Source organism: Penicillium alfredii, assembly GCF_028826965.1.
Source record: "Penicillium alfredii strain IBT 34128 chromosome Unknown utg000009l_segment0_segment0, whole genome shotgun sequence".
NCBI lineage: Eukaryota > Fungi > Ascomycota > Eurotiomycetes > Eurotiales > Aspergillaceae > Penicillium > Penicillium alfredii.
In genome coordinates, this window is record NW_026622706.1 from 538,297 (window position 1) to 562,565 (window position 24,269).

The 24,269-nt window shown below is 52.8% G+C and overlaps 13 protein-coding genes across 13 annotated transcripts; 7 read left to right on the top strand and 6 right to left on the bottom strand.

The window, feature by feature from the left end:
* Nucleotides 1-1,215: 1,215 nt before the first annotated feature.
* helA (putative DEAD box RNA helicase HelA) lies at nt 1,216-3,199 on the bottom strand (the record flags this gene model as incomplete). The annotated part of the gene is made up of 2 exons (XM_056656644.1): nt 1,216-2,782; nt 2,841-3,199. The coding sequence occupies 2 exons, from the start codon at nt 3,197-3,199 to the stop codon at nt 1,216-1,218; spliced, it is 1,926 nt and encodes a 641-aa protein (XP_056509444.1).
* A 492-nt stretch (nt 3,200-3,691) lies between these two features.
* NUU61_006117 (fungal specific transcription factor domain-containing protein) lies at nt 3,692-5,383 on the top strand (the record flags this gene model as incomplete). Its single annotated transcript, XM_056656645.1, has 1 exon — nt 3,692-5,383. The coding sequence occupies one exon, from the start codon at nt 3,692-3,694 to the stop codon at nt 5,381-5,383; it is 1,692 nt and encodes a 563-aa protein (XP_056509445.1).
* A 320-nt stretch (nt 5,384-5,703) lies between these two features.
* NUU61_006118 (amidase) lies at nt 5,704-7,292 on the bottom strand (the record flags this gene model as incomplete). Its single annotated transcript, XM_056656646.1, has 2 exons — nt 5,704-6,614; nt 6,659-7,292. The coding sequence occupies 2 exons, from the start codon at nt 7,290-7,292 to the stop codon at nt 5,704-5,706; spliced, it is 1,545 nt and encodes a 514-aa protein (XP_056509446.1).
* A 699-nt stretch (nt 7,293-7,991) lies between these two features.
* NUU61_006119 (SDR family oxidoreductase) lies at nt 7,992-9,411 on the bottom strand (the record flags this gene model as incomplete). Its single annotated transcript, XM_056656647.1, has 2 exons — nt 7,992-8,316; nt 8,405-9,411. The coding sequence occupies 2 exons, from the start codon at nt 9,409-9,411 to the stop codon at nt 7,992-7,994; spliced, it is 1,332 nt and encodes a 443-aa protein (XP_056509447.1).
* A 649-nt stretch (nt 9,412-10,060) lies between these two features.
* NUU61_006120 (NAD(P)/FAD-dependent oxidoreductase) lies at nt 10,061-11,227 on the top strand (the record flags this gene model as incomplete). The annotated part of the gene is made up of 1 exon (XM_056656648.1): nt 10,061-11,227. One exon carries the CDS (start codon nt 10,061-10,063, stop codon nt 11,225-11,227), a length of 1,167 nt encoding a protein of 388 aa, XP_056509448.1.
* A 693-nt stretch (nt 11,228-11,920) lies between these two features.
* On the top strand, nt 11,921-12,954 carry NUU61_006121 (MDR family NADP-dependent oxidoreductase; the record flags this gene model as incomplete). The annotated part of the gene is made up of 2 exons (XM_056656649.1): nt 11,921-11,970; nt 12,015-12,954. The coding sequence occupies 2 exons, from the start codon at nt 11,921-11,923 to the stop codon at nt 12,952-12,954; spliced, it is 990 nt and encodes a 329-aa protein (XP_056509449.1).
* A 447-nt stretch (nt 12,955-13,401) lies between these two features.
* NUU61_006122 (CybS family protein) lies at nt 13,402-14,366 on the top strand (the record flags this gene model as incomplete). The annotated part of the gene is made up of 5 exons (XM_056656650.1): nt 13,402-13,540; nt 13,648-13,665; nt 13,841-13,925; nt 14,020-14,139; nt 14,201-14,366. 5 exons carry the CDS (start codon nt 13,402-13,404, stop codon nt 14,364-14,366), a joined length of 528 nt encoding a protein of 175 aa, XP_056509450.1.
* Nucleotides 14,367-14,669: 303 nt separating this feature from the next.
* Nucleotides 14,670-15,506, bottom strand: NUU61_006123 (nucleotide diphosphatase; the record flags this gene model as incomplete). Its single annotated transcript, XM_056656651.1, has 1 exon — nt 14,670-15,506. One exon carries the CDS (start codon nt 15,504-15,506, stop codon nt 14,670-14,672), a length of 837 nt encoding a protein of 278 aa, XP_056509451.1.
* A 912-nt stretch (nt 15,507-16,418) lies between these two features.
* NUU61_006124 (uncharacterized protein) lies at nt 16,419-16,754 on the bottom strand (the record flags this gene model as incomplete). Its single annotated transcript, XM_056656652.1, has 1 exon — nt 16,419-16,754. One exon carries the CDS (start codon nt 16,752-16,754, stop codon nt 16,419-16,421), a length of 336 nt encoding a protein of 111 aa, XP_056509452.1.
* Nucleotides 16,755-17,210: 456 nt separating this feature from the next.
* On the top strand, nt 17,211-18,081 carry NUU61_006125 (uncharacterized protein; the record flags this gene model as incomplete). The annotated part of the gene is made up of 2 exons (XM_056656653.1): nt 17,211-17,328; nt 17,399-18,081. The coding sequence occupies 2 exons, from the start codon at nt 17,211-17,213 to the stop codon at nt 18,079-18,081; spliced, it is 801 nt and encodes a 266-aa protein (XP_056509453.1).
* A 1,377-nt stretch (nt 18,082-19,458) lies between these two features.
* Nucleotides 19,459-20,327, top strand: NUU61_006126 (uncharacterized protein; the record flags this gene model as incomplete). The annotated part of the gene is made up of 3 exons (XM_056656654.1): nt 19,459-19,606; nt 19,657-19,850; nt 20,043-20,327. 3 exons carry the CDS (start codon nt 19,459-19,461, stop codon nt 20,325-20,327), a joined length of 627 nt encoding a protein of 208 aa, XP_056509454.1.
* A 644-nt stretch (nt 20,328-20,971) lies between these two features.
* NUU61_006127 (uncharacterized protein) lies at nt 20,972-22,380 on the top strand (the record flags this gene model as incomplete). The annotated part of the gene is made up of 2 exons (XM_056656655.1): nt 20,972-22,129; nt 22,204-22,380. The coding sequence occupies 2 exons, from the start codon at nt 20,972-20,974 to the stop codon at nt 22,378-22,380; spliced, it is 1,335 nt and encodes a 444-aa protein (XP_056509455.1).
* A 687-nt stretch (nt 22,381-23,067) lies between these two features.
* Nucleotides 23,068-23,954, bottom strand: NUU61_006128 (uncharacterized protein; the record flags this gene model as incomplete). Its single annotated transcript, XM_056656656.1, has 2 exons — nt 23,068-23,590; nt 23,677-23,954. 2 exons carry the CDS (start codon nt 23,952-23,954, stop codon nt 23,068-23,070), a joined length of 801 nt encoding a protein of 266 aa, XP_056509456.1.
* Between the last annotated feature and the right edge of the window lie 315 nt (nt 23,955-24,269).

Below are 24,269 nucleotides of genomic sequence, written 5' to 3' on the forward strand. Positions count from 1 at the left end.
TAAGTCGACTCTTACTCAATGATCGGCTCAGTGGTCTAGTCGTATGATTCGCGCTTCGGGTAACACCGGGAGATTACTCCTTCATTGTGCGAGGTCCCGGGTTCAATTCCCGGCTGAGCCCTTTTTTTTTTTTTTTTTTTTTTCAATTTTTTATGGTCTTTTCTAGGGGTTGTGTTGCCGTGGGAAAGGTAGAGCTAGAAATCAAGTTTTTTCATTCATATATATCACGGGTCTCATAAGCAAAACTTGTAATGTATTGTCAGCAGGTATCTTCTGGCTTTGGCAATCATGAAATCCCAGGTCTACACTTGCAGTATTTATCCTACCTACCATACGCCTTGTAAGGTGGGACTTAAAACCTATTAGTACTTATTTTGTCCTATTTAATAGGTAGCTTATTTCTTTTACTTCCTTTTGCAACTCTTAAGAAGTGCTCTATCTGTCCAGGACCAGGGCCCTTATTTTCTTCTATATCGGTCTAATATCCGGGGCTGTTAATTATGTGCTACGATCGAAGTTCTATCGCTAAAGCGATTTGAATATTTCAACGTAATATTTTCTGCATATCTTTACTCTCCCTGGTCTGTATATACTTCTCCTACCTTCCCCGCATCTTAATTGCTCATATGCCTCAACAAAAGACATCTTTACCCAAGACTTATTTTGACAAGCTAGAAGAGACCAACGGCGATGATAAATGCAAGGCCTGGTTAAGTAGGGCTTTTAACTCAAGGCCTGAATTGGCAAATTTTGTCGCTGGACGGCGTGAAGGAGGGGGAAGCGGGAAATTTGTTAGTTTTCTGAAGGGTTCCTTCAACTTCAGCTTCCGCTTCAGCTTCGATGATAGACGGCCGGATGCTATTATTCGGGTTCCGAAGCCCGGACATACGGATACAGCTTCCCGGGACGAAAAAGTTGCGAATGAGGTCCAGATCATGGAATATCTCCGCCAAAACACTAATACATTTATATTTCACAAGAAAGGAACGACTCATTTAGAGCACATAAACACAACTGCAATCGACAATAGGGGAACAAGCATCCGACCAAGACATGAGGAGAGAAGTCTAAAAGTAGAAATACACATCGGTTGTAGAATACAATCCTCAAGGGGATAATCCAAAAACAAGAAAGAGAGAGAAAGGAACGCCGCCCAATGCAGGGATGGTTTAACTTTGTCACTTTTTGATGTTTGCAGTGTTCATCCGAGCGAAATCAGTAGCGAGTGCGGCGGTGGAAGATATCGGCAAGGTCTTGATGGGCGAATCTTCTGGGCGGCGAGCTGCTGCGTCCTGAAAACTTGGAAGAACTCGACTGCGAGCTGCGTCCTGAGGACCTGGACCCCTGGCTCAAATTGAGACCCGGGTAACGATCAATGCCGAGGTTTCGCGCCAGGCTCGCACGGATGGCCGGGGGCTCTGGCAAGCCGTAGCCATGGGTGACCATGTCGGTAAGTGCCTGCACGGCGTGCCGTCGGTTTTTAAAGCTGGCAATGAGGCCCCCGAGTTGGCCAACGTACGCCTGCCGCTTTATATCGTAGGAGACATGCTTCATGGCATCTCGGATCTGGGTGATAGTTTCGGTGGCAGAGTCAGAGGCTTGGAGCGGCTGCATAGTCATATCCACGGCAGCGGTAAGCAGCGATTTCGAGTCCTTATTGAGAGGCAGATCGCCCAGCTTCTGGTCGAAACCCTCATACTCCCCGCCATGAAGCAAGGTCCAGCCCTCGCCGGTCTTGTTGGCACGAGCAGTACGGCCGAGACGGTGAATGTAGGTCTCTCGGTCTCGGGGAGGGCCCACCTGGATGACGTGGGTGACCTCCGGGAAGTCCATGCCCCGGGCGGTCACATCCGACGAGAACAAGATGCCCTCGGTTGCGCGCCGGAAGGAATTTGCACTCACGGTGCGCTGCGACTGCGACAACCGCGAGTGGATCTCAAGTATTTGCATTCTTCCCAGGGGGTGCGGGACTGGCCGACCGTTGGCGGTCGTGCCCATGCGGTCGAAAGTCGCCGCTGCCAGGTTGACTTCGGCAGTGGCATTGAAATAGACAATTGCCTTGAAGGGCCGCATTTCCGGGTCCTTCTGTCGCTGAGCCTGATAGTTTTTGGCGAGCTCAAGCACAGCCGGCAGTGCGTTCTCGTACCCCCGCAAAATCACAGTCTTTTGTGGAACCCTGAGATGGGTGGGTGCCTCATCCTCGCGGATGGTTTTGACGAAATTAAAGTTAGGCTTCATGGTACGACGCACAACTTGCATAACTTCCTTGGGGACCGTGGCCGAAAACATGAGCGTCTGACGGTCCACCTTGACTGGGTCCGGCAGGAGATCCTGGATAGCCAAGAGTTCTTGCCAGAAACCCTGATCCAAGAGCCGATCGGCCTCGTCCAGAATCAAAGTGTTCAGCTTCGGCGCCGAGACACCGCTGGAGGGATCGGAAAGGATGTCCTTGAGGCGGCCCGGGGTGCCGACGAGCAAATGACACCCTTCTTGTTGAATCTTCTTCAACCCGGCTCTCTTCTGCGTACCACCAACCGCGGTCTGTACCATCAGGCCGGTGCCATAGGCAACCCTTCGGGCCTCGACTGCAATCTGTTCCGCGAGTTCCCGAGTAGGCGAGATGATGAGGGCGCGGATATCAGAGGCGCTAGTCGTACGTGCTCCGCGCGGTGCTCTTGAGCCGCGGTTGACTGGCTTAAACGTGGGATCGTTGATGATATTTTGCATAGTTGGAAGCAAGAACGCGAGCGTCTTGCCAGTACCAGTTTTGGCTTGCGCCAGACTGCACAGAACCCACAGGGATTAGCGTGGCCAGATAATATTCAAACAGAAACTTACACATCAGCCCCCCGAGCATCTCGTTGAGAGTTTGGCTCTGGACTTCGGTCATGGTTTTGAGGCCCATCCGCGACGGATCGGTGATGTTGTCAACAATCCGGGGATGAATCAGGCCTTTCGTCTTCAAGTCCATGAACTCGGTGATCGCGTCTGACGTGGCATCCTCGGTGGGCTCAGCTCGTGCCTCAGCTGTAGCAGCACTCAGCCGGGGAAACGAGGTATGCAGAAATCTTCCCATGGCAGGGGACTGCGTCAATGGAGACTGCCATTGCACAAGTCGCGGTGCCAATCGCGTAGACAAGGAGCGCGGGACAGATGCTCGCACAGCCTGGGAAGCGCTCAAGCGAACAACACCAAGCATGATGGGCAAATGGGAAGAATTCAAAGGGCCCGAAGATAATGGCACTGGATGAGGACGAACCTGCAGCCATCAGGGGACGAAAAATAAAAAAGATCCAGCACGTGACCCTATCGATAAGCAGTCTCCTCAAGGAAGATCTGATTGGACAGCTGTGATGAACAAGGTCACATGACTGTAGACGACATGGTGATTATTAATTGGTCTACGAGGATGGGCATAGTCTCAGCATAAAAACTCTCCGACATAGCTCTCAAATAGAATGCGAAGGAGTTCTCCAGAATGCAAAGAGAAAACTCTGGCAATTTTAGGCGTAGGCTCAACACCTCTTGTTGGGCCTGTCGGAAGCGCAAGGTCAAATGTGATGCTTCAGCGGATCAGCCATGTACCTCATGCAAGCGGGCCGGGGTGGAATGCAGGTAATTCGACGAAGAGAAATGGACCAAGGAAATTAGCTAAACAGACCTTAGTCCTCATCCAAACCAACTGCAAGCAATGACCCGCCGGCGCAGAAGTGTTCGGACAAATCAATCTCGGGCTCCAGATTTACCAGATGCTGATCTGGACAAACATCAACACTCTCCAGCTCAAGCTTCAAATTCCAATTTTCGTCCAGTATTTGGCTCTGGCAACTTATCAAGGTTCTTTGAAGCAGGAATCATTTCCTCCAAATGGGATGGCTTTGAGGAGAATGGAACATTTCGAAATGTGTACATCGGCACGGATGTTGCTAACATGCATCATCTGATCCGGGATCATGAACCACCTGGAAGCGCCTTTCTTTCCTACCCCTTTCCTGCAATTCGAGATGAGCTGCCCTGGAAACCCCGTCCCGAAATTGGCAGCCATCATTATCTGAGTGCCGAGTCCATCAACGATTTGAGCAGTCTTCCAGTCCAGTCTGTTCGAGATGCACTCGTGGAAACGTATTTTCAGGACATACACCCCGGGTTTCCGGTCATAGATGAAGCCGAGTTTCGTCAAAAATACGCCGATCCAGAGAACCAACCTCCACTATTGATTTTCCAGGCCGTTCTTCTCGCAGCGGCTCGCATCACTGACCATCCCCAAGTCGCTGCCTCCCGTGGAATGACGACAGCCATACTTTTCCGACGGACCAAGACGCTTTTTGACATTAAGCATGAAAGTGACCGCGTTGATCTCATCCAAGCGGCTCTTCTTATGGCCTGGTACACAGAGAACTCAGACACCGTGGCTAGCAATGCATATTACTGGGTTGGCAATGCAACCCGCATTGCTTTTGGAATGGGACTGCATCGAGCCGCATCCATTCGATATGTGCCGCCCTACCGAAATCGATTCTACCGCAAATATAAGAAGGTCTGGTGGATGGTCCTATATAGTGAAGTGATGTTGGCACTCGAGTACGGCAGACCCTGCATGATCCGCACAGAGGACTTTGACGTAGGGACTCTGGAGGACGAGGATTTCAAGAACATGGACGACTCCGAGGATAAGCTGGTGAATCGACGTTTCTGCTCCGTGTTGGCAGAATTCTCTCTGGCCGCACTGGACATTTTCAGTCTCCGAGCCCCGCGAGCCGAAAATATCAGCCATAAAGTGACTGCCATTGAGCATCGCCTCGCTGCAGTGGCATTGCGGATCCCGCCAAATCATGATTTCTGGTCGTGCCAACTTCGGCTTGTTTACAGCCTGCTCGTGCTGATCGTGCATCGGACCAGCAGCGCGGCAGACGCAGTCAAGCTTTGCTCCGAGGCCGCATCGGACATCCTCGTTACGTTAGAGGCCATGGTTGTGCAGAACACCATTCGAAAATGCCACCAGAGCAGTATCACCGCACTGATGGGCGCTGCCATTCAATTCGCTCGTGAGGTTCGATCGAGGGCTGCGGATGGGTCTATCGTCATGGCCATTTCTGCACAGGGCCAATTAGAAAGACTACTCGCCCCAGCTGACGCCCTTTCGCCCTTTTTTGCCAACATCGAAGCCGTCTGGAGACTTTGCAAGAGCCTCAATGCTCGGGCCGAGATCATCATCAAAGAATGTCAGGCACAGGATCCTCCTTTGGCTACCCCCCACTTGCCCGCTGAAATCGACATTGATTGGGGGGACATCATGATGAATTATCGCATGCCGAATATAGGAACAGAGCTGGAGACTGGGGACTGGTTGAATGATTACTCATGGAATAGTATAATAAATTAGGGCCTAGTGTCGATAGATCAGCATGATACTGGTGTCATCGCCTGCTTGGTTTACTTGTCGAGGGATCCAATTCCACTTGAACTTGCGGTATTGCCTTGTTTCTCAAATCCTGAAGGCGTGCCCATCTTTATCCTACAACGCCCTATTGTCCATTTATGGGCATGGGATTCCCGTTGACAGCGCTGTCGATTGTTTCTGACGCCCTAATGAGCTCTTCGTCCCTGCAGTGTCTTCCCACGATTTGAAAAGTCACAGGCTGCGTCTTCCATAGTTCGGGGTCATCTATACAACGCATGTTAGTGTCGCCCCAATTGAATCGTTCAGTACAACCCACAAGTTTCCCAGTTCATTTTGTCGAATGGATTATCACGCGGTTGATAGTTGGCAGCTTTTGCGTCCTTGACGGGATCAATTTTGAACCCTTTCAGCGGCATGATAATAGAGGGATAGTCTAAGAGATTCCAAATAGTGAAATATCCCCACCAGAGACAGAAATCATGCAGAGATCCTGCGACTGGCCCTGACGGAGTAATGATACAGTCGATTGGCTGTCTCTGAGCATTTTCGTCGGCTGTCGCATTCCAAGCCTGCGTGAAAGCCGCCTTGTATGCGTCCTGCTTTTTGTGGGCCTCCAAGACCTCTGCGACAGTGTGTTCTCGCACGTTAAACACGTCGATATTGTATTTAAATTGTGCAATGAGAGGCTCGCCTGTGGATGCCAGCGCAGCCTTTGTCTCGTTGACTCCGGTTTGAAAGTAGAGAATCCATGTCGCCAGGGCAGCTTCCCAAAAGTTGATTGGTGGTTTGAACTCGATCACATCATGCCCGGCAGCACGAAGCTTACAAGCAACTTCTTTCAATGCCCGAGTTACCGGCGGGTGAGGAGTGACGACTTCATCAGTCCACATGATGCCCACCGCAAGCTTCGATTTGCGGGGCGGCTCATTCCAAAACCCAGGTATACACGAGTGTTCGTACGGCACAGTCGGGTGCGTCAATACGAGTTTCGTCAGAAGCTTCAAATCGGCCATGCTGCGACAACAGGGACCTGTGGATGCATTGATGGAGATCTGGCCTGATGTTGAGGAGGCCATCCCCGTTCGAGGAGGTCTGTTCGAGGTTGGTCGCATACCGTAGAGGCCATTGAAAGCCGCTGGAGCTCGAATGCTGCCTCCCACGTCCGAAGACAACGGCGCACAGGGGGCTCCACGCATTGCCACCAAAGCGCCGTCTCCACCGGAGGAGCCCCTGGTCCAAATCTGGTGTTGTATGGACTTAGAGTGCGTCCCCAGAGCGGGCTAACGGTCTCCAGGGCCATCCCGGTCTGGGGCATAGTCGTTCTTCCGAATATGATGGCTCCAGAGTCTTTGACCACCTGAATAAGTGGTGCGTCCTCTTCTGCTGGTGCGCGGTCATACCATGCAGCGCAGCCATTGGTCGCTCTCTTGCCTTTGATTTTCCATGTGTCTTTGATGGCGATTGGGATGCCATGCAAAGGACCTAGGGGTGTGCGAGTCCGGCTGTATTCGGCGTCCAGTGCTTTCGCGGCTTTAATAGCCTCGTCAGGGAAGAAATCAGTGAGGCAATTCACGAGTTGGTGGGCAACCGCCGCACGCGCACAGAATGCCTCTGTGATTTCCAGCGCCGTTACCTTCCCGGCGAGAATATGAGGACTGAGCTCGGTGACGGTCAGCTCGGTCAGTTGTAATTGTCTTGGCGTGAGAATCCCACTTTCTCGCGCGGCGCGTTGGAGGTCGGTATCGGGGATTTCAAAAGTCGGAGGCAATCTCCACTTCAATGGAATCGAGTCGAAGAGATTCTGACGAGCTCGAGTTGAGATGGCCTTCCACAAAGGCGTGTCATCCGCTGAAGCCTTTACAGGAGCAGCGAGTTTCTCGGCTTGCGACATATTTGGGTCGAAGTCTATATATAGACCAGAGGAACAAGCTGTAAACTACCGAGAGAAATGGACATGTTGGTTTATATACTCCTTGCCATGGATTTCCATCGAGATTGGCGCAGAATCCATCCTAGTCCCGACCACAGACATGTTTCGGGTATAGAAATCCCATGATCATTTGCAATCAACCGAAAGTCGGTGGCGGAACTGGGACTTTGAATCTACCGAGACGGGACTTGGATATTGTCGGTACCGAGAAGCCCCCACCAGGAGTGCCTACACCCCCAGAATTCGCAAAACTAAAGGATTCTTGCGACAGATTCAATTTTAGCTGATGAGTGAGGTCTTTCTAGTAGCAACCGTATATTTTGCTTTAGTGAGTGACTGAAAAAGATGGAGGTATCTATAATATACGACTGTATACTCCCCTGATAGCTCAAGGTAGAGAAGTAAACATTATAGAGAAACTGAAAAAAAGGAACATTAACAGGGGTATTCTAAAGGATTACAAAATTAGCATCGAAAGAGTGGCAGTCAGGCATTTAAAGAAGTAATCATAGCTCTCTATCCAAAGATATTATCTATACCCTCTTAAACAGAGTATAACTTGCGCAAAATAAGACTTAAATATTGGGATTTCTTGATTCAAAAAAAACCATCATCGGTGCTTCTTACATTCTCTTATATATATGCAAAGCCAGAGTATCCTCAAACAAGCGGGTTGGGCTTATCAGCTTTCAAGCGCGGCAGCATACCCAAATCGCCCATTTCAGAGTAAATCTCAAACAAGGATTCGATCGTGTCGACAAATCCCGTCCAGCCCAGCCGGCGAGCTTTGTTCATATTCATACTTGGAACTTTCCTGAAGGCTTGGTCACCAAACGAAAAGTTTGTCTCGGGATCGTCAAACGGGTTGGAGGTGAGCTGGCCGCCCGATTCCTTCTGCAGTTCCAACCAGGCTGCTTTGTTCTCGGGCTTGGAAGCCCAATCCACGAGTGAGAAGGTAGTTCGATGAACCAATGGAGGACCGTATCTAAGAGCAGAGTCAGTCAGAGTGATCCATATAATAGAGTATCATAGACCTTTGACCATATATTTATTCATGGACAGGTGATACTTACCCCATCGGTGTGTCTGCACCGGCCTTTCCAACCGACTCCTCGAACTTGGATAGATCTTCCTCCGGCGGGATGACGCCCTTTGCAACGCCAAACCAGTGGGTCAGTTCCTCGTAGAATCTGTCCCAGGTCACCGGGCCGGTGTCTTGCGCGTTAAACGCCTCGTTCTTGGCTTTGTCTTCTAGCACAGCCCATTCGGACAGATAGCCAGTCAGCAAAGCCGTCGAGTGATGTGACTCGTATTGCCATGTCTCCCAATCACTGGGGAAAGCAATGGGTTCTCCCTTTCGGGCCTGGACGGCTGCATAGATGGCCACGGGCAGCAGAGCGTTCATTTGGGCGTTGGTGACAGCGCCGAGAACCCAGGCCGGCCGGATCACATTCCACGAAGTATTTTGCGCTTTGCAGTAATTGAACAGGGATTCTTCCTGCGGGTAGTAGAAGTTCGGCTCCAGGTGGGATAGGTAGGGGTCGGATTCGATGGCTGGCGTGCGGAGACGACCGATCTGCACCCCGTAGTGCTTTGCTCCTGTCTGGAGCAGGAAGCGTCTGGGAGTAATTTTCGCAAGCATGATCGCCTGCAGGAAGTTGTCGAGGAGGGCACTGTTGACTTTGACCAATTCCTCGGCGTTGGACCAGACTGGAGCCCCGACTGGTGGCTTGGGCTGGAGATAGGAGTAGAAGAAGATGTAGTCGGCGGTGACATGGACTGATTTCAAAACATCCGCAATTTTCGATGGCTCTTCCAGGAAATCCACGGCCACGTGCTGTAGACGCGATCGTTGAGACTCGGAGAGCAAAGCCAACATCTCCTTGGGAGGAGGTCGACGGGATAAGGCGTAGATCTTGGACCATCGTTCAGGGCTCTCCAGCAACACTCGCAGAGTGTGGAAACCAGAGATTCCATTGGCGCCAGTCACAATAGCGGTTAATCCGGTGATAGATGGGTCGAAGGTGGGGAGGTTACGGTAGATGCCATTGCGGTGAACAGGGTAGTTTTCTGAACTCATCTTGACGTGCTTTGGACGCTGGACACTAGCAAAGATAAGATGGCTAAGAAAAAAAAAAAAAAGAAAAAAGAAAAAAGGGCGACGTAGTAGAATATCGAATCCTTTTGTAGAGAAAGGACGCGGAAAAATATCTTTATACTTGTTGTCTACAACTTCGAGGGGCTGAGAGCTGCTTCGGCACCGAGTAGGTTCGGTACCGAAGTCATCGGGAGACAACCCTTCGGCACTTCAAAATATTGGACACATGCCCGATTCTGGTTATAAATCAATCGGTCCCAGCTTGGGTTATTTAAGGTTTTTTTCCTCTTTTCTGATTAATCAATTCATCCCATGGATTTCCCCAGGAGGCGTCAATAAGCGGAGGTATTAACGCATTTATCAGCATTTTTACCGGTCACGGGGCCACGGAAGCAATGTTCCGCTGACAAAGGGTGATTTTGGCTCCAGCGCTTCTCTGACACGTCCAGAAGCCGTGTATATCGCATGGCAGTCGGTGAAACCATTTCGCCGGTATGGAGACGATGCCGTGTCAAAGGGCAGTGCAAGGGAATGGCAGGTGAGATGGCTGCTATAAGAACTCCCTGCTGTCCCGGGGACCCCCCCCACTGTTCAACTCACCTCCATCCCCACTACAATCTCACATCTCGTCATGGCGGTCAACGTGGTGATCATCGGCGCCTCAGTGGTAGGCCTTAATGTCGCCCACTCGGTCCTCCGCGACGTACCCGAGGCCAAAGTCACTCTGATCAACCCGTCCCCTACCTTCTACTTCAACATCGCCGCGCCGCGCATTGTCGCCAAGCCGCAAGCCTTCCGTCCAGACCAATACCTGCTCCCGATTCCGGACGCGTTCGCCAAATACCAGGAGAACAAGTTCGAGTTTATCGCTGGCACTGCGACTGCCATTGACGTGAACAATAAGACCGTGTCCGTAACCCCCAATGGCAAAGACGACGCCCAGCCGGTCTCCTACGACTATCTCGTGATCGCATCCGGAAGCACCAGCGCTGCCACCACTGGGTCCATCACCGGCTCACCCATTCCGTTCAATCAATCGAAGCAAGACGATATGAAACAATTGGTCGAGGCGGCTCAGCAGCAGATCAAGGATGCCCGGGAGATCGTCATTGGCGGTGCGGGGCCTATTGGAGTTGAGCTGGCAGGCGAGCTTGCTGAGGTGGTGCAGCAGAGCGGCAATCCGGTATCCATCACTCTTGTTTCAGCAACGGATCGAATTCTTCCCATGCTCAAGCCCACGGGCAGCTCTGCCGCTCAGCAGATCCTCCAACAGAACAAGGTCAAAATCCTTGTTTCAACCCGGGTGACTGGTGTAGAGGCCTCCACCGACAAAGCATCCAAGGCCTGGACGGTCTCGCTGGACAACGGGGACACGCTCTCGGCCGATGTGTATATCCCCACGACCGGAGCCACCCCGAACAACAGCTTTATCCCTGCACAATTCCTTGATGAGAATGGCTGGGTCAAGGTAGACTCGGAGCTGCATGTCTTGTCAGAGAACTCATCGCTGCCAATCTATGCTGCTGGTGACATCACAAATAGTTCAATGCGCCTGGCTATCAAAGCAGCCGAGCAAGCACCAGTGGTTGCTGCTAACCTCAAGAATGATATCCTTGGCAAAGGGTGTCGAAGAACCTACAACCAAGGTGACAGCCTTCTGATGGTGGTGCCGGTGGGTGAGGCCGGTGGGACAGGACTGCTTTACGGCATGACACCATTCAATTTCATGGTGAAGATGGTCAAGAGCCGGGACTTTTTCATCACCAAGGCAGGTGATATGGTGGCTGGCAAGTTCTAAATAGATCTTCTGTTAGTATTAGAGTACATTTAATGTGTTTAATGTATTTACTGTGTTTACTGTGAGCCAAGGGATTGCTATGTAAGATGCACAAAGTGCCGGAGCGATCGGATCGCTGATCTGCCCCACCTTCACCTCAACAGGCAAACAGCTCCGGCTGAAAAATCACAAAACTCATGGATGATTCACTGCTCGATTGTCGCCATGCCGTGAACCGGTTCTCCTGCCCAGAACGGTGTTGCTCCGTCGGGCTTCGTCTTCAGTTCCTCCGAGCTCCACTGCGCCCCATCGCCACCGAGGATTGTGCAAAAGGGACCTGGGTACTCTCCCAGACAATTTCACTGAACAGCCGAGGCAAGGGAGCCTGTTTCTGTGGAGGAAATAGTGATTATTGAGCCACCGGTGGGCCGAGTGGAGGTGTCAGCACTTTGACGCCTTTGACCCTTGGGAAAGCTTCTCGAGAAGCTTCTCCGGGACCCATCGGCAATGCTTTCTAATAATGATGAGATGCAAACTCTTGTCTTCTCGGCTCGGGTGCCCCGCTTGACGGTGTAACAGACTACTCATATAAAATGCTGTCTGTTGCAAGACTGGAATCCCTTCCTTTTACCTCTGAACGCCCTTCTATTCCTGTCACCTCTACCTACTTCTATTGCTCTTCCCTCAAACCACTTCAAACCACTTTCAGACATCATGGCTCCTAACAAGGCTCTTTACTTCAAAAGATTCCCCAGGGATATCCTGTCCCTGGGCAAGATCTGACTGTCGAGGCTGCTGCATATGACAGCAATGTTGCGGCTCCTGAGAACGGCGTGGTGCTACAGTCGCTCTATACGAGTTACGACCCCTACATGCGCGGCCGCATGCGCCCCGTCGAGGTCAAGTCCTACGCCCCGGCCTTTGAGCTCAACAAGCCTATCGTGAGCGCCAGCATTGCCAAGGTGCTGCGGTCAAACACTGCCGAATACTCCGAGGGCGAGCTGATCATCGGCCACGTCCCGGTCCAGGAATACATTGCGCTGGACAGCAACGGACTGCGATACATCCGCAAGCTGGAAAACCCGCTGGGCATCGAGGATATCCGCGTGTTCCTGGGTGCACTGGGCATGCCGGGCCTGACCGCGTACTCGTCGCTGTACGAGATCGGCAAGCCCAAGAAGGGCGAGACCATCTTCGTGTCGGCGGCTAGTGGCGCTGTCGGCCAGATCGTCGGCCAGCTGGCCAAGCACGAGGGCCTGCGCGTGATTGGGTCTGTCGGCTCCGACGACAAGCTCGAGTACATCACCAAGACGCTCGGCTTCGATGGCGGCTTTAACTACAAGAACGAGAAGCCCGCCGACGCCCTTGCCCGCCTCGCCCCCGAGGGCCTGGACATCTACTATGAGAACGTAGGCGGCGAGCACCTCGAGGCTGCGCTGGATGCCATGAAGAACTTTGGCCGCGTCGTCGTCTGCGGTCTCATCTCCCAGTACAACTCTGCCCCGTACCCGATCGCCAACATCCACAATGTCCTCGTCAAGCGCCTCACTATGCGTGGCTTCATTGTCGGTGACCCTGGTATGGGAGACGTCCACACCAAGGAGCACCAGCAGCGCGTGCAGAAGTGGATTAAGGAGGGTTCGTTCAAGGTGCTCATCCACGAAACTGTCGGCATCGACAATGCCGCCGAGGGTCTGGTGGGCATCTTTTATGGGAAGAACAAGGGCAAGGCCGTGCTGAAGTTTTAGAGTGAATTATCATGGGGTAGTTTTCTTCTTCTTCTTTTTTTTTGGCTTTTCTTTTTCGAGATGAAGTAACGAGATGCGCGGCGCAATGATTTGGCGATACCTCGGTTATCTACTCTAGGTAGAAGACATGAACCCGACGATGTTTCGACATGAAAACAATGCGAGAATTGACCTTAATTGATCTTTGAACTAAGAGACTAGGATAAAATCAAATCAAATCCAGAAAACATAGAAAATGCCCCCAAGATCCTCATGAAGCAACCGGGCAAATGTTCTCGCGCATCGGCCAATGTCGGGCGCTCGACCAATCACATGACCCGCAATAGGATGACATACCGAACCGGCTCCCGAGGTGCCCACCTTCCTGTGCGTGTGAGAGAGTGTGTCTTCTAGAGCGTCACTCCTTGTTTCTTCGTGACCCCTCGACTCCCCTCCCTGCTCTACACAATGGCCATGTTTGCCCGCTCATCTCTGCTCCGGCAGAGCCTCGCGACCCGCTCGCCGCTCCTGCAGCGCAATGTCGGCGTGTCGCAGATGGTCGCTTTCCATGCGTCCGCCCGGAAGCAGATCCTGCCCCCGTTGCCTCGTAAGTAGAGGGTCCATCGTAGAGATTGGTGGTGGAGTTTCAATGGGGATATATCCCGGGGCTGTTTGTGGGATGCGCTGGCTGACTTTTTGATCTTTGCGTTACAGAGGAAATCAAGGGAACCCGTACGTCTTTTCTCTCTCCGTTTTTCGCACACGACTATCCCGTCCGGTGCTGTTCGCTGCTGTCGACCTGAAATACCGCCTGGAGCGAATAATCTCAAGCGGTGTTGTCGCAAACCAGCACAGGTGGATTGTGTTGGATGACACGGGAGTCGCTCGTCAATTGCGTCCTTGATAGCTGATTATCCCCGGATAGTGAACGACCCTGCCCCGATCCCCGAGAGCCACCCCTCAGAAGGTAGCTACCACTGGTCTTTCGAGAGGTCCGTGTTCATTCCCTGTCTCCCAAGCATTGTTTTCTACTTGGTGCTTCGTCAAACCCCAAATCGACCGTCGCTTATGCTGATATCCCAATAGACTCGTGTGTCTTGGACTGGTCCCCCTCACTCTCGCTCCCTTCGCTGCCGGTTCGCTCAACCCCGTCATGGACGCTGTGCTCTGCTCGCTCATCGTCGCCCACTCGCACATCGGATTCCAGTAAGCTGAACCCATACGCAATACTCAGTTTGTAGAGCTGCCGTGCTAACATCTTTATTAGGGCTGCCATCATCGACTACTTCCGTCCGCAGCGTGTGCCCAAGTTCAGCTCTTTTCTGCACTGGCTCCTGCGCGGTTTTACTCTCACCACCGCTGTTGGTCTGTACGAGTTCGAGACGAACGATGTGGGTCTGACCGAGGGTCTGCGACGCATCTGGAAGGCATAGAGTGATGTAGAACTGGTGAAAAGGGTGTTTGAGTTCCTTTATTTTTCTTATGTTTTGGTCTATCCGGGCGTTTCGCCTCTGTATATGTCGAATATTTCATTTGTTTTTGCCCGAACAGGGTGCTGGATTCCAATTCCAATTTCCGTTTTGTTTCTCAAGTATAGAAACCGGGGTATCAAGCATACAGTGGAGTTCATCGCTCCCCCGATGCGGTTTTGCTAATTCCCAGATGGCAAAACCAGGCTCGCCATGTTAGAACATCATCATGAACGTTCGTTGCTACTTTATACCGTTTATACCCGACTATTCCTCGTCTTCATCCTCACTAGGATCCAACACCGGATCATTCAGCAACCGATCCTCATCATCCGCCCGAGCCATGACATCCTCAATGAGCTTCAGAGTAGCCTTCAGAGGCAACCCGACAACATTATCATAGCTGCCATCAATCTTCTCGACCAGAATCGACCCCAGCCCCTGCAACCCATACCCGCCAGCCTTATCCGCACCCTCACGGGTCCGCACATATGCCAGAATCAAATCATCCGTAACCTCGCCATCAAACCGCACAGCCGTCTCCTCGACCGTCGACTCCATAGCATACCCAGGCTGGCGCGCACTCGCCAACGGCGCCATCGCCACAAGCGCCGTGAACACCTTATGGTCCCGGGCATCGCGCAGCGACCGCAGCATGGCAACATGGTGCGCCTCGGAGCGCGGCTTCTCGAGAATCGAGCCAGACGCCGTATCAACGACGACCGTGTCGGCGGCAAGGATCAGCGCCGGCTCGCCGTGGGCCTCGTTGTTGATTTCCTGCTCGTAGACCGCCTCGGCCTTTTTTGTTGCCGTGCCCAGCACGTACTCGAACGGCGCTAGTGTCTTGGGCAGGTCTTCTTCGGCATTTGAGGGAATCACTTCGATGGGGAGGCCTAGGTGCGCGATTATTTGGCGGCGGCGTGGTGAGGATGAGGCTAGGATCACGCGTTTTGTGCGGAGGTCGTTGAGTACGGCGAGGGAGAGTGGGGGTGGGCGTGGGAGCGCGGGCTTGCTGGTTCGCGGGTCGTAGGCTGGCGGTGGGTCGGCGAGGTTGGTTGTGGACTCGTCCATGTGGGCGAGGAGGTTGGTCTTGGAGTCGGACATGATGGTTTTTTTTTTGGTCGTATTCTTGGTGTCTAGTTGATGGTGATGCGGGGAGATGTTGGTTGGTGGTTTTGTTTTGGTGCGCCGGACTGAATATTCTTCTCAGGGGTTTTGGCGCACTGTCGCTTGCAGCTTGGTATGTCAAGAAATGGGTTTTGTAGTCCGAAATGCCAACAATTGAATGTCACTGGATGTGCAGTCTACGTCGACTCAACCCGCGCCAACAACCCCCCTCGTATCCGGCAGATCGCAGGCGGTGAATGTACCACGTGACCATTCAGTAGAGCGGATCGTCGGGGCGCGAGAAGAGCCCGACCATGGCGATGGGGTGATCGGTTGGGGATATTCGTTGAGAGCAGAGATAACGTCAATATTTCCATTCCACAGGATCCGACCCCTTAGAACGCCCCGGTTGCCTCGCGGCAACAGCCGTATCCATACATTCTGGCGCCCCGGACAAGTACCCAACCCCGACAAATGACCCAAAAATGTAGTCACACACAATAGACACAATAAACGAATAGACGCATAGAAAGAGAAAGACAAAAAAAAATCAACCATGTAAGCGTATTAACAACAAAGTAATCCAGCAGGCACCGAGGCTGTTGGTGGCAAGTGTATTGACAAGGGGAAATGATAGAGAGGTGGCAGACTAGACAACCCGCCAAAAAAAGGACACGGATGCTGATCATCTCCGAGTTCTCGTGAAAATGCAGAGGCGAGAGAGGTGGAAAGAAATTCGTATCGATGGCATAGGTTCATGTGGTCGTGTGCGTGCAGAGACCGCTCATTCTTTGGACCTCGGCACGTCGATGCAGGATGCAGGAGTCATCGCGTAGATGCGGGAAAGGAAAGGAGATAGGTTCTGATCTCAAGGAAGGCGATTGCAACATCCAAAGGGCGAAAAAGCGATCATGATGGTCGGAGCGAGTCGTCCACCCGGCCGCCTTTGTTCTCGACCTCGGCGATGAGCTCGTGTCGTTCCTGCAGCTTCAAGTGGATGAAATCGACCGTCTTCTGCAAAACAATGCTTTCACTCCGACCCTGGCCCTCGAGACCAGGTACCAGCTCCGTCAGGCGATCGAACCCCTCCCGGATGGCCGCACGTCGCTTTTGCTCCGAGGCGATATGGTTGTTCTTCTTTTCTTGGTCGGTCAGACGGGGCTTGTCCTTATCCTGAGCGGACAGCTGCTTCGAGGTGCCGGTAGGTGTCGAGGACGACCGGTCATCGCCGTCTTCTGGATTCATGTTGGCTTTGGGTGGTGTGAGGGTACTGGGTGATACTGGGGACGAGTAGATGGGCAATGGGCATGAGAGGAATTTGCGGTTCAGTCTCTTTCTTCTCTCTTCATATGGCTCCACCTAAGGAATCGGCATGGAGACCAAACAACAGTAGTTGCAAATGGACAACGATGGGGACAAGAATACGAAAAGAGTGGCAGGGTTGCGAAGGAGAAGAAGCCGATAAGGCCAATGCGGAGAACACCCGGGGCCTTGGCACTCTTCAACGTCATCGACGGGCTCCACCGTTCACACATCTTGGAATTCTTGCGCTTCAATCTCTTTTCTGTGCTTTCTTTCCTCCCAATCGAGTTCGATCGTCGCATTCTTGCGGCCCATTCATTCTCCAATTCTATCCGATCTTCTCATACTCCATACACCTTTACCGGTTCAGTTCACTAGTCCACGCGTTCTTGTACCACCATGGTCTACGAGCCTCTGCATGGATCATGCTCCTGTGGCCGAAACAACTACCAGATCACCATCCCCGATGATGTGACCGATCATGCCGAGGTATACTTTGACAGCAGCCGAGACAACCGTAAGTATATTCTCTGATTTCCCAGGCGGAAAATCTAGACAAAAAGATCGCCGCTAATTCTCAATGCCAGGCCGATTCCACGGCACTCCGCTAACAGCATGGCTGCGCGTGCCATTGGACTGGTACCAGTCCTCTACGCACTCATTCTTCCCCGATGAGACACACTCGTCCATCCGCCGTTCTTTCACACCACGCCATGCCCCCCACACACGGCGCATCTTCTGCGGATTCTGCGGCACGCCGCTGACCTTTTGGACGGAAGAGCCACGCGAGGAAGCCGAGTACATGTCCGTGGCAATTGGTAGTTTATTTGGAGAGAACCAGCGCGAGCTCGAAGACCTAGGCCTGCTCCCTGAGGACTTTGAAGACGAGACACCACACACGGGCATCTCCACATCGTCAGCCCTGGCGTCCTCGTCCCGGTCCCAATCTTCTTCTGTTATTGTGCCATCTTTCGGCGATACACCTAATCTCTCGCGGAGTTTCAGACGTGGCACGGCCGGCGGCATTCCCTGGTTCGAGGAGATGGTGGAAGGCAGCCGGCTCGGCCGTCTGATGCGCGCGAAGCGGGGGAGGGGGATTAGTGATGATCAGTCGACGTCAATAGAGTGGGAGATCAGCGAGTGGCATGATGATGGCACGGGGGGTATCTTGCAAGAGGATTCAGAGTCGAATGGACATGCTACCGGCAAGAGAAAACGGGGACACCATGGCGATGCGGAAGCGGCATCTCCAAACAAGCGGACGGAGTAGATATGGCGGTAATGGGGGAGGAGTTGTTTAGCCAGGCGTCGGGTAGCAGCATCAAATTTAGCACTAAGTCCACTGCTTGTACTTTTTTTCTTTGTTGCGGGTGCTTTCATCGGTCACGGCAGATGCGGTGGAAGCTGTAGTTTGTTTGATGTTTTTCTTTTAAGCCCTAGGCTCTTAAATGTCATTTCAATCTACTTATAGCCCAATCTCCCCAGAAGCTCGAAGCTGGAATGGGAAGGTTTTCTTGTCAGTGGGCTAATCCCAGTCTCTGGTTCTAGGGGTCTTGTAACCTCTGAAGATATCAGCAACTTATAGATCTCATCTTGATATCTTCCCAGGACCTTCTGACCCAAAGCGCCCCAGTGCTGAATTTGTGGTTATCTTGGACACCCAGGAGTACCACAGGCATTTACCGGACCGGATACTGAAATCAATATCAAAATCTCTGGATGGCGCGTATTTGTAGCACCCTGGCCGCTCGGGATGTTGCTGACCGGATCTCGTATAGATGATCAATGCTTGTGCCATACCGCAACGGCCGCGGTTCTCTGCCCCCAACGACGAGGAATTTGGAGTTGCAGCAAGCGCTGAATCGGCGACTGAGCGCTCCATTCCACCCGTAGGAATCTCCTGCGATCAAGTTTTCGACGGTGGCTTGTCTGCCACGTTTAGTCTCTACTTCTCGCATTTCGAGACAGCCCTGGAACGCAATGGATTGCCTTCTCTTCGTCCAGTTTCAAGTTCTCGGGGAGTTATCCCATTTCAATGCTGCATATTTCTCCTCATCCCCAATCAATGCTCCTTGTTGTAGTCGGCCTTTCTGTAAGAGTTCCTTGCCGTCTCCCTGCTGGTCTCCCTGTTGGGCGATAGCTTTCCAAGTCCCCAAAGTACATGCAAGCCCTAAAGCACTGCCAGCCTTCGAGAAAAAGGAACATCTTGTTGGGGACTCAGCGCCCAGATCCCGTGATACTCTCCTCGTTGGCCGATCACGGGATTCTTCGTTTCTTCCTGATCGGGTAATGCCCTATCCCCAGGCAACTCATCTCGCTTCTCTCGAAATGCACAATCCCGAGATTTCTTTTCTCTCCATCCACATCGCCCTTCCCTTCTTTCTGTACCGTTCTTTTTCGAAGCAAGCTGTACCAAGTCCCAACGGCCAGTAAGTGGGTGTCTCATGCTAGAGGCCCTATCGAACGTGTCAGGCATGCAGTCTGGCAGGTCGCCTCTCAAAAGCAAGAGCTAACAGAAGAGTCATTTTCATCCAGAGACCTCTCTTCACAAAGCACCATCATTCACCTAGCATGTACCAAACGTAAAACAAATGTCTGTTGGTTGACTAGTACACCAGACTGATTCATACAGGGCTGGGTAGTGACCATGCCGACCGGTAGGTCGGAAACAAGCACAGGCAACAGCATGGCTGTGGAAGTCCCGACCGTCGCCGTCGGGCGCCTCCCCATGGGGGCGGAGCTGGCACGTCGTGCCCAAGGTAGTAGAACCCCAGCCCCACACTCCTGTGAGCATGGTAAGCCAAGAGGGACCTGATGGGCTAACATAGTACAGCTAAGGAGCAAGGTGAGTTCTCGCTGAAGCTCCCCGTTCCCAGGACCGTTGGTCCCGTCCCCGGGTTGCGGCGCAAGCGCAGCGGCCCCCTGCCGTCTTCCAGCGAGCGGCCGTTTGGCAAGTTCAAGTGGGCGTTCTTGGAGACGTGCCGCAAGCTGAATCTTGCGCATCTTGCAAAGGCATGCAAGAGATTTTTCAAGGTTGCGGTAAGCCTGCCCATGTGCTGAGTACTCATGAGCCAGACCGCGGGAAATCTAGAACAAACACTGATTAAACTGAATCCTTTAAGGTAGAGAAGCTCTCTTCTCGCAAGGGGCACTGGGGTGAGCCCGCGAATACCGACGTGAGTAGCCAATATCTGGGTTCTCCCTTACAATGATCTGATTCTCTTCTCATAGGACGTCGGCGCTGGTGACATCCACCAGTGGGCCCTCGCGGTTTCGAGAGAGGCTGACCAAGTGGTCGAGGGCGAGGAGGTCGTGTGGCCGGAGCCGGGGTGGTTGACAGAGATGGTAAGTGACCAGCACAATGACAACACCCTCCCCGCACTCCCAGCACAATCGCTTAGTCGGCGCCCCTGCTGCCGCAGCAATGGGCACTGCCTGGTGATGCTGGTTGGCTACCCCCAGCTATATTGCTTTGGCCTCACGTTGAGCTCTGCCCCCTGCCATGCTGCCGTTTGATAAAAGTGCTCCTTCCCTTGTTGAGACCTCAGAGCCCGGAGCTAATAGATTGATATGCAAGAGCTCGCCCGAGAGCGACGAGAGCGAGAGCTCAAGTTCGAGGGAATCTTTTTTCCCTCTCAGGATCTCGTCTCTGCGGGCTGGAGCCCTGAGCCACGGCAGTAAGTAAAACGATGCCGTACAGACTGGGGAGATGCGTGCTGGTGGTCCCTGGCGTATGCCCCAGGGAAGCATATTCCCCGTCATGTCTCGAGTCCAAGGAGGCTCATTGTTTCTTGGAGATATCCGTCTGTGTCTTTGAGCTGAAGGCTGACAATCCATGCGTTTTCTAGACCTGTCGGACCAGACGTCCGACTGTGACGACTGTTAAAGCGGGCACTTCGGAGCAGACCGAAGTAAAAGGTGAGGACTTCTCTATGCTTCTTGGGGTGGGAGGAAAGCATTCGCGCTAACCCAAGGCAGAAGCTGCGTCGTCTCACAGCTCGAGCTTGCGGTCATTGAACTTCAACAACACCCCCATCTTCTCTCAGAGCCACCTTTCGGAGCAGACCGAAAAGAAAAGTAAGTTTTCCTGTCAACCACCACGGTCCATCACGGTCCATCACGGTCGAAAACCTTGAGACTAACACCGACCAGAAGCTGCGATGTCTTCAGACTCTGTTTCTGTTTCTCCCTCTCCTCTCCCGAGGAGCCGCCGCGAAGGTGGGCTCTCTCGAATTCCTCGTGTGAGACCTTCCCACTCTCACACCTCCAACGCGGCAAATGAGGGCCCTGCGGTGCCTTCGCCCCGCAGCAACATCCCTGTCCCTTCGGGCAGATCAAGTGCTTCGGCACAGAGGTCTCCCGAAAGGGTATCAGCTAGCTCGCCGGTGGGCACAATCCGGTACATCGAGGCCTCTCAGGGACGCCGAGTCTTCCAGGGCACCATGCAGCCGGAGCTTGCTGCTGGACTGCCGACAACTGTCGAAGAGCCCAGCATCCATGACAGCCTCGAAGACCCGGACAGCTCGGAGTCTGCTTATGACGGGGATTCGAACACCCTGCGGCAGCGCCATGAGCCTGCTATGTACGTCTCGTTGGCTGCAAGCCGATACATCATGGGCAGCGAGTCTTCCTCCTCGGCCAATCGAGCTCTCACCCGTCGGACGAGCACCACCTTCTACCCCCGCGCCCTGGAGCGCAACAGCATGGCAAGTGACGGCGCCAATTACGACTCCTTCCCCTCTTCCAGCTCAGAGGAACTGCATGCTCAGGGAGCCGACAATCAATCCCAGCCCCCGACCATGGAAAGCCCTTTCCCTCCCTTGTTGGTTTCTATGCCCGACGAGCCCACCGCCATCACGTTCGAAGAAATTGTCACGCGACACCCCGAGGTCGCGAACACGGTGATCCAGACGGGCGTGGTGCGAGTGACGGACCAGCGACGAACCTTGGGGGTCATGGATGGCCTGCGCCAGGTGTTCGCACGGAACCGCTCAGAGCGACGGGATCCGGCAACATTCGAGACCATGAATTCCCGTGCCGAGTCACCGGCCTCCCGCGGATCTCTTTTCACCTTGTTCCGCCAGCCCAGTCGAACGCCGGTCGCCGCCGCAGGCTCGCCTGCGATCGAAATCCCAGCGCCCGAGGCCGCCAGCCCGGCTACTACCATGATCTCTCCCGCCGCCCCCGTGTTTACCAGCGAGGCGGTGCCGACCACCGAAGCGGTCGCGAAGGACATGGCTCGCGTGCGGCGATACCTCGACATGCTCGCCGAGAAGGCAGCAGTCGGGCCCGAGGAGCAACGGGCGAAGTACCATCAGGTAAGTCTGCTATTACTTTCCTTTCATTTTCTGCTTATTCAAGTGAGTTCATACTAATGACGATATGACATTAGGCCTGGACCAGCCTGGCGACCAAGTTCTTCGACGTTGAGAGCCGGGACGCCCGCGACACTGAGGTCCACGCTATGTACACGCAGATGCGGGCAGAGAGCACTCTGCACAGACGCGGACTGTTCGTGGAAATGGCAGGGAGCCTGTCTGCCCTGGGTCTCGATGAGCCCAGCGAGTGATGTCGACGGTGGAGCCCCTAGGAGATGTCAGAGTTGTGGAGCTTCGGTCAGCCACATTGCGTTTCCGCCCATCCCTTCTTCTTTCTTCCCGTGGCTTGGCCGAACCCTCCACTTCTGCCGATCTCAACAAAAAAAAAACAAGGTTACGAGTGACGAGCGACGACTGATGCCTGTACGAATACCCGGCGCGTGGAATTTGCGGTTTTTCTTTTCTTTTTCTTGTTCTTTGTCTCTATCTTTCTTTCCATCCAACTAGCACAGCTAGTTTCTGAGGCCTTTCTTCTGTCTCATACCTACGCGATAGTTGTAGTCTGATTTAATCTCAACGACCATTTAATTACCAGTCTAATTACGGACGGGAACTAAGCTAATGGTAGCTTGGCTCTAGTACAGCCATGTGACCCAAAGATTAACAGTTGAACTAGAGACATTTCATTTTTACTAGGTAGTAAAAGCAATGACCCATGAAAGAAACAAAGAAATCTCCGGATGTAGACTACGTATCTGAAAGGAGGTAGGGAATCTCGGGCTGTATTTACTAAATACTATAAATATGCTCTGCCAGAAAATAATAAGACAACAATGAAAACGAAAGAAAAATGCAAGTTTATATTCTAGAACACATCAGGCATAACATCATTCACCCAAATCCCTCTGACTCGACAGCCACCAGTCCAGTTCACTTCATTAAGCATTGGCATACGAAGCCGGAGGATAGGCAGAAGAAGCCTTGGCATCCTGCGCAGGAGTCATACTCCGCATCCGCAAAGTCATACCAACGCCCAGACAAACAATAACGACCGCAAACTCCTCGAGAACAGACATAACCAGCTGCACCGTGACACTGCCATTGAACAGACTGAAGGCCGAGTCGTGCGCGAACCAGATGAGGAGCGAGTAGATAACGCGCACCAGAATAAACGGTGCCGAGATGGCCACCGCCACCAAGGTGCGGCGCTCGCCTTTCTCGAGCGCATAGCGTCGCCAGATAAGCATGGCCAGGTAAAGGCACATCAGCGCCCAGGTCACGACGTAGAGAATCGCGCCCACTTTGACCTTGATGTCGGGGTGGCTTAGGCCCTCGGGGCTCATGTCTGAGGTGATACCGACGATGCTCAGGACCATGCAGAGGATTGTCATCAGGCGGAAGAAGTGGAAGAAGAGGGTGTGCAGGGCTGGTTGGTCGGTGGTGTTTTGGATGGATAGGTTACTAATGTGGACATGTGAGCTTTTCCTTGCTTTCTTCTGTTGCTGATGGGGTATAAGTATGGATGGGCTTTTCAAGTCAACACTTACGCTCGAGAAAGCAGTCCGGAGCATGTGAGCATCAACGGGGACAGGCCGATCGAACCGCAGATGGCCGCGGCGATGAAAATCCCCGTCGATGAATTGTGGATCGTCGCCAGGTCACAACATGCACCCACAATGCGAGTCAGGGTGAAGAGAACGAGGAAAAAGAATCCGCTATTTTGACGAAACCCATGGCGAAACACAAGGAATGATGCCATGAAAAAGGACGGGAGGTAGATAATCAATTGGAGGATAGAGATGCCATGGCGATAGGTGACCCCCATGATGGACTTGTAAAGTATAGATGTGAATATAGATGCCGCGGATCAATGGAAATGTTGACTGATGGATGCTGAGAATTGTCCATGCCGGATGGTCTTTTATAGATCTCTGGTGCGATCCCCATGCCTCATTCGACCTGTGGCAGTGTCTTCGCCGAGGTAGACTACAATGTCTCAGCCAGAGCTTAGCAGAAGGTGAAGCCACGAAGAAGAAGAAGAAGAAGAAGAAGAAGCAAAAGTGGCTCAGCGTTGAAGAGCCTCCCCTTTCGCGGTGGATGCCCAAAGTGGTTAAGCGCGCAGGGCTGAGTGAGGGAGCTT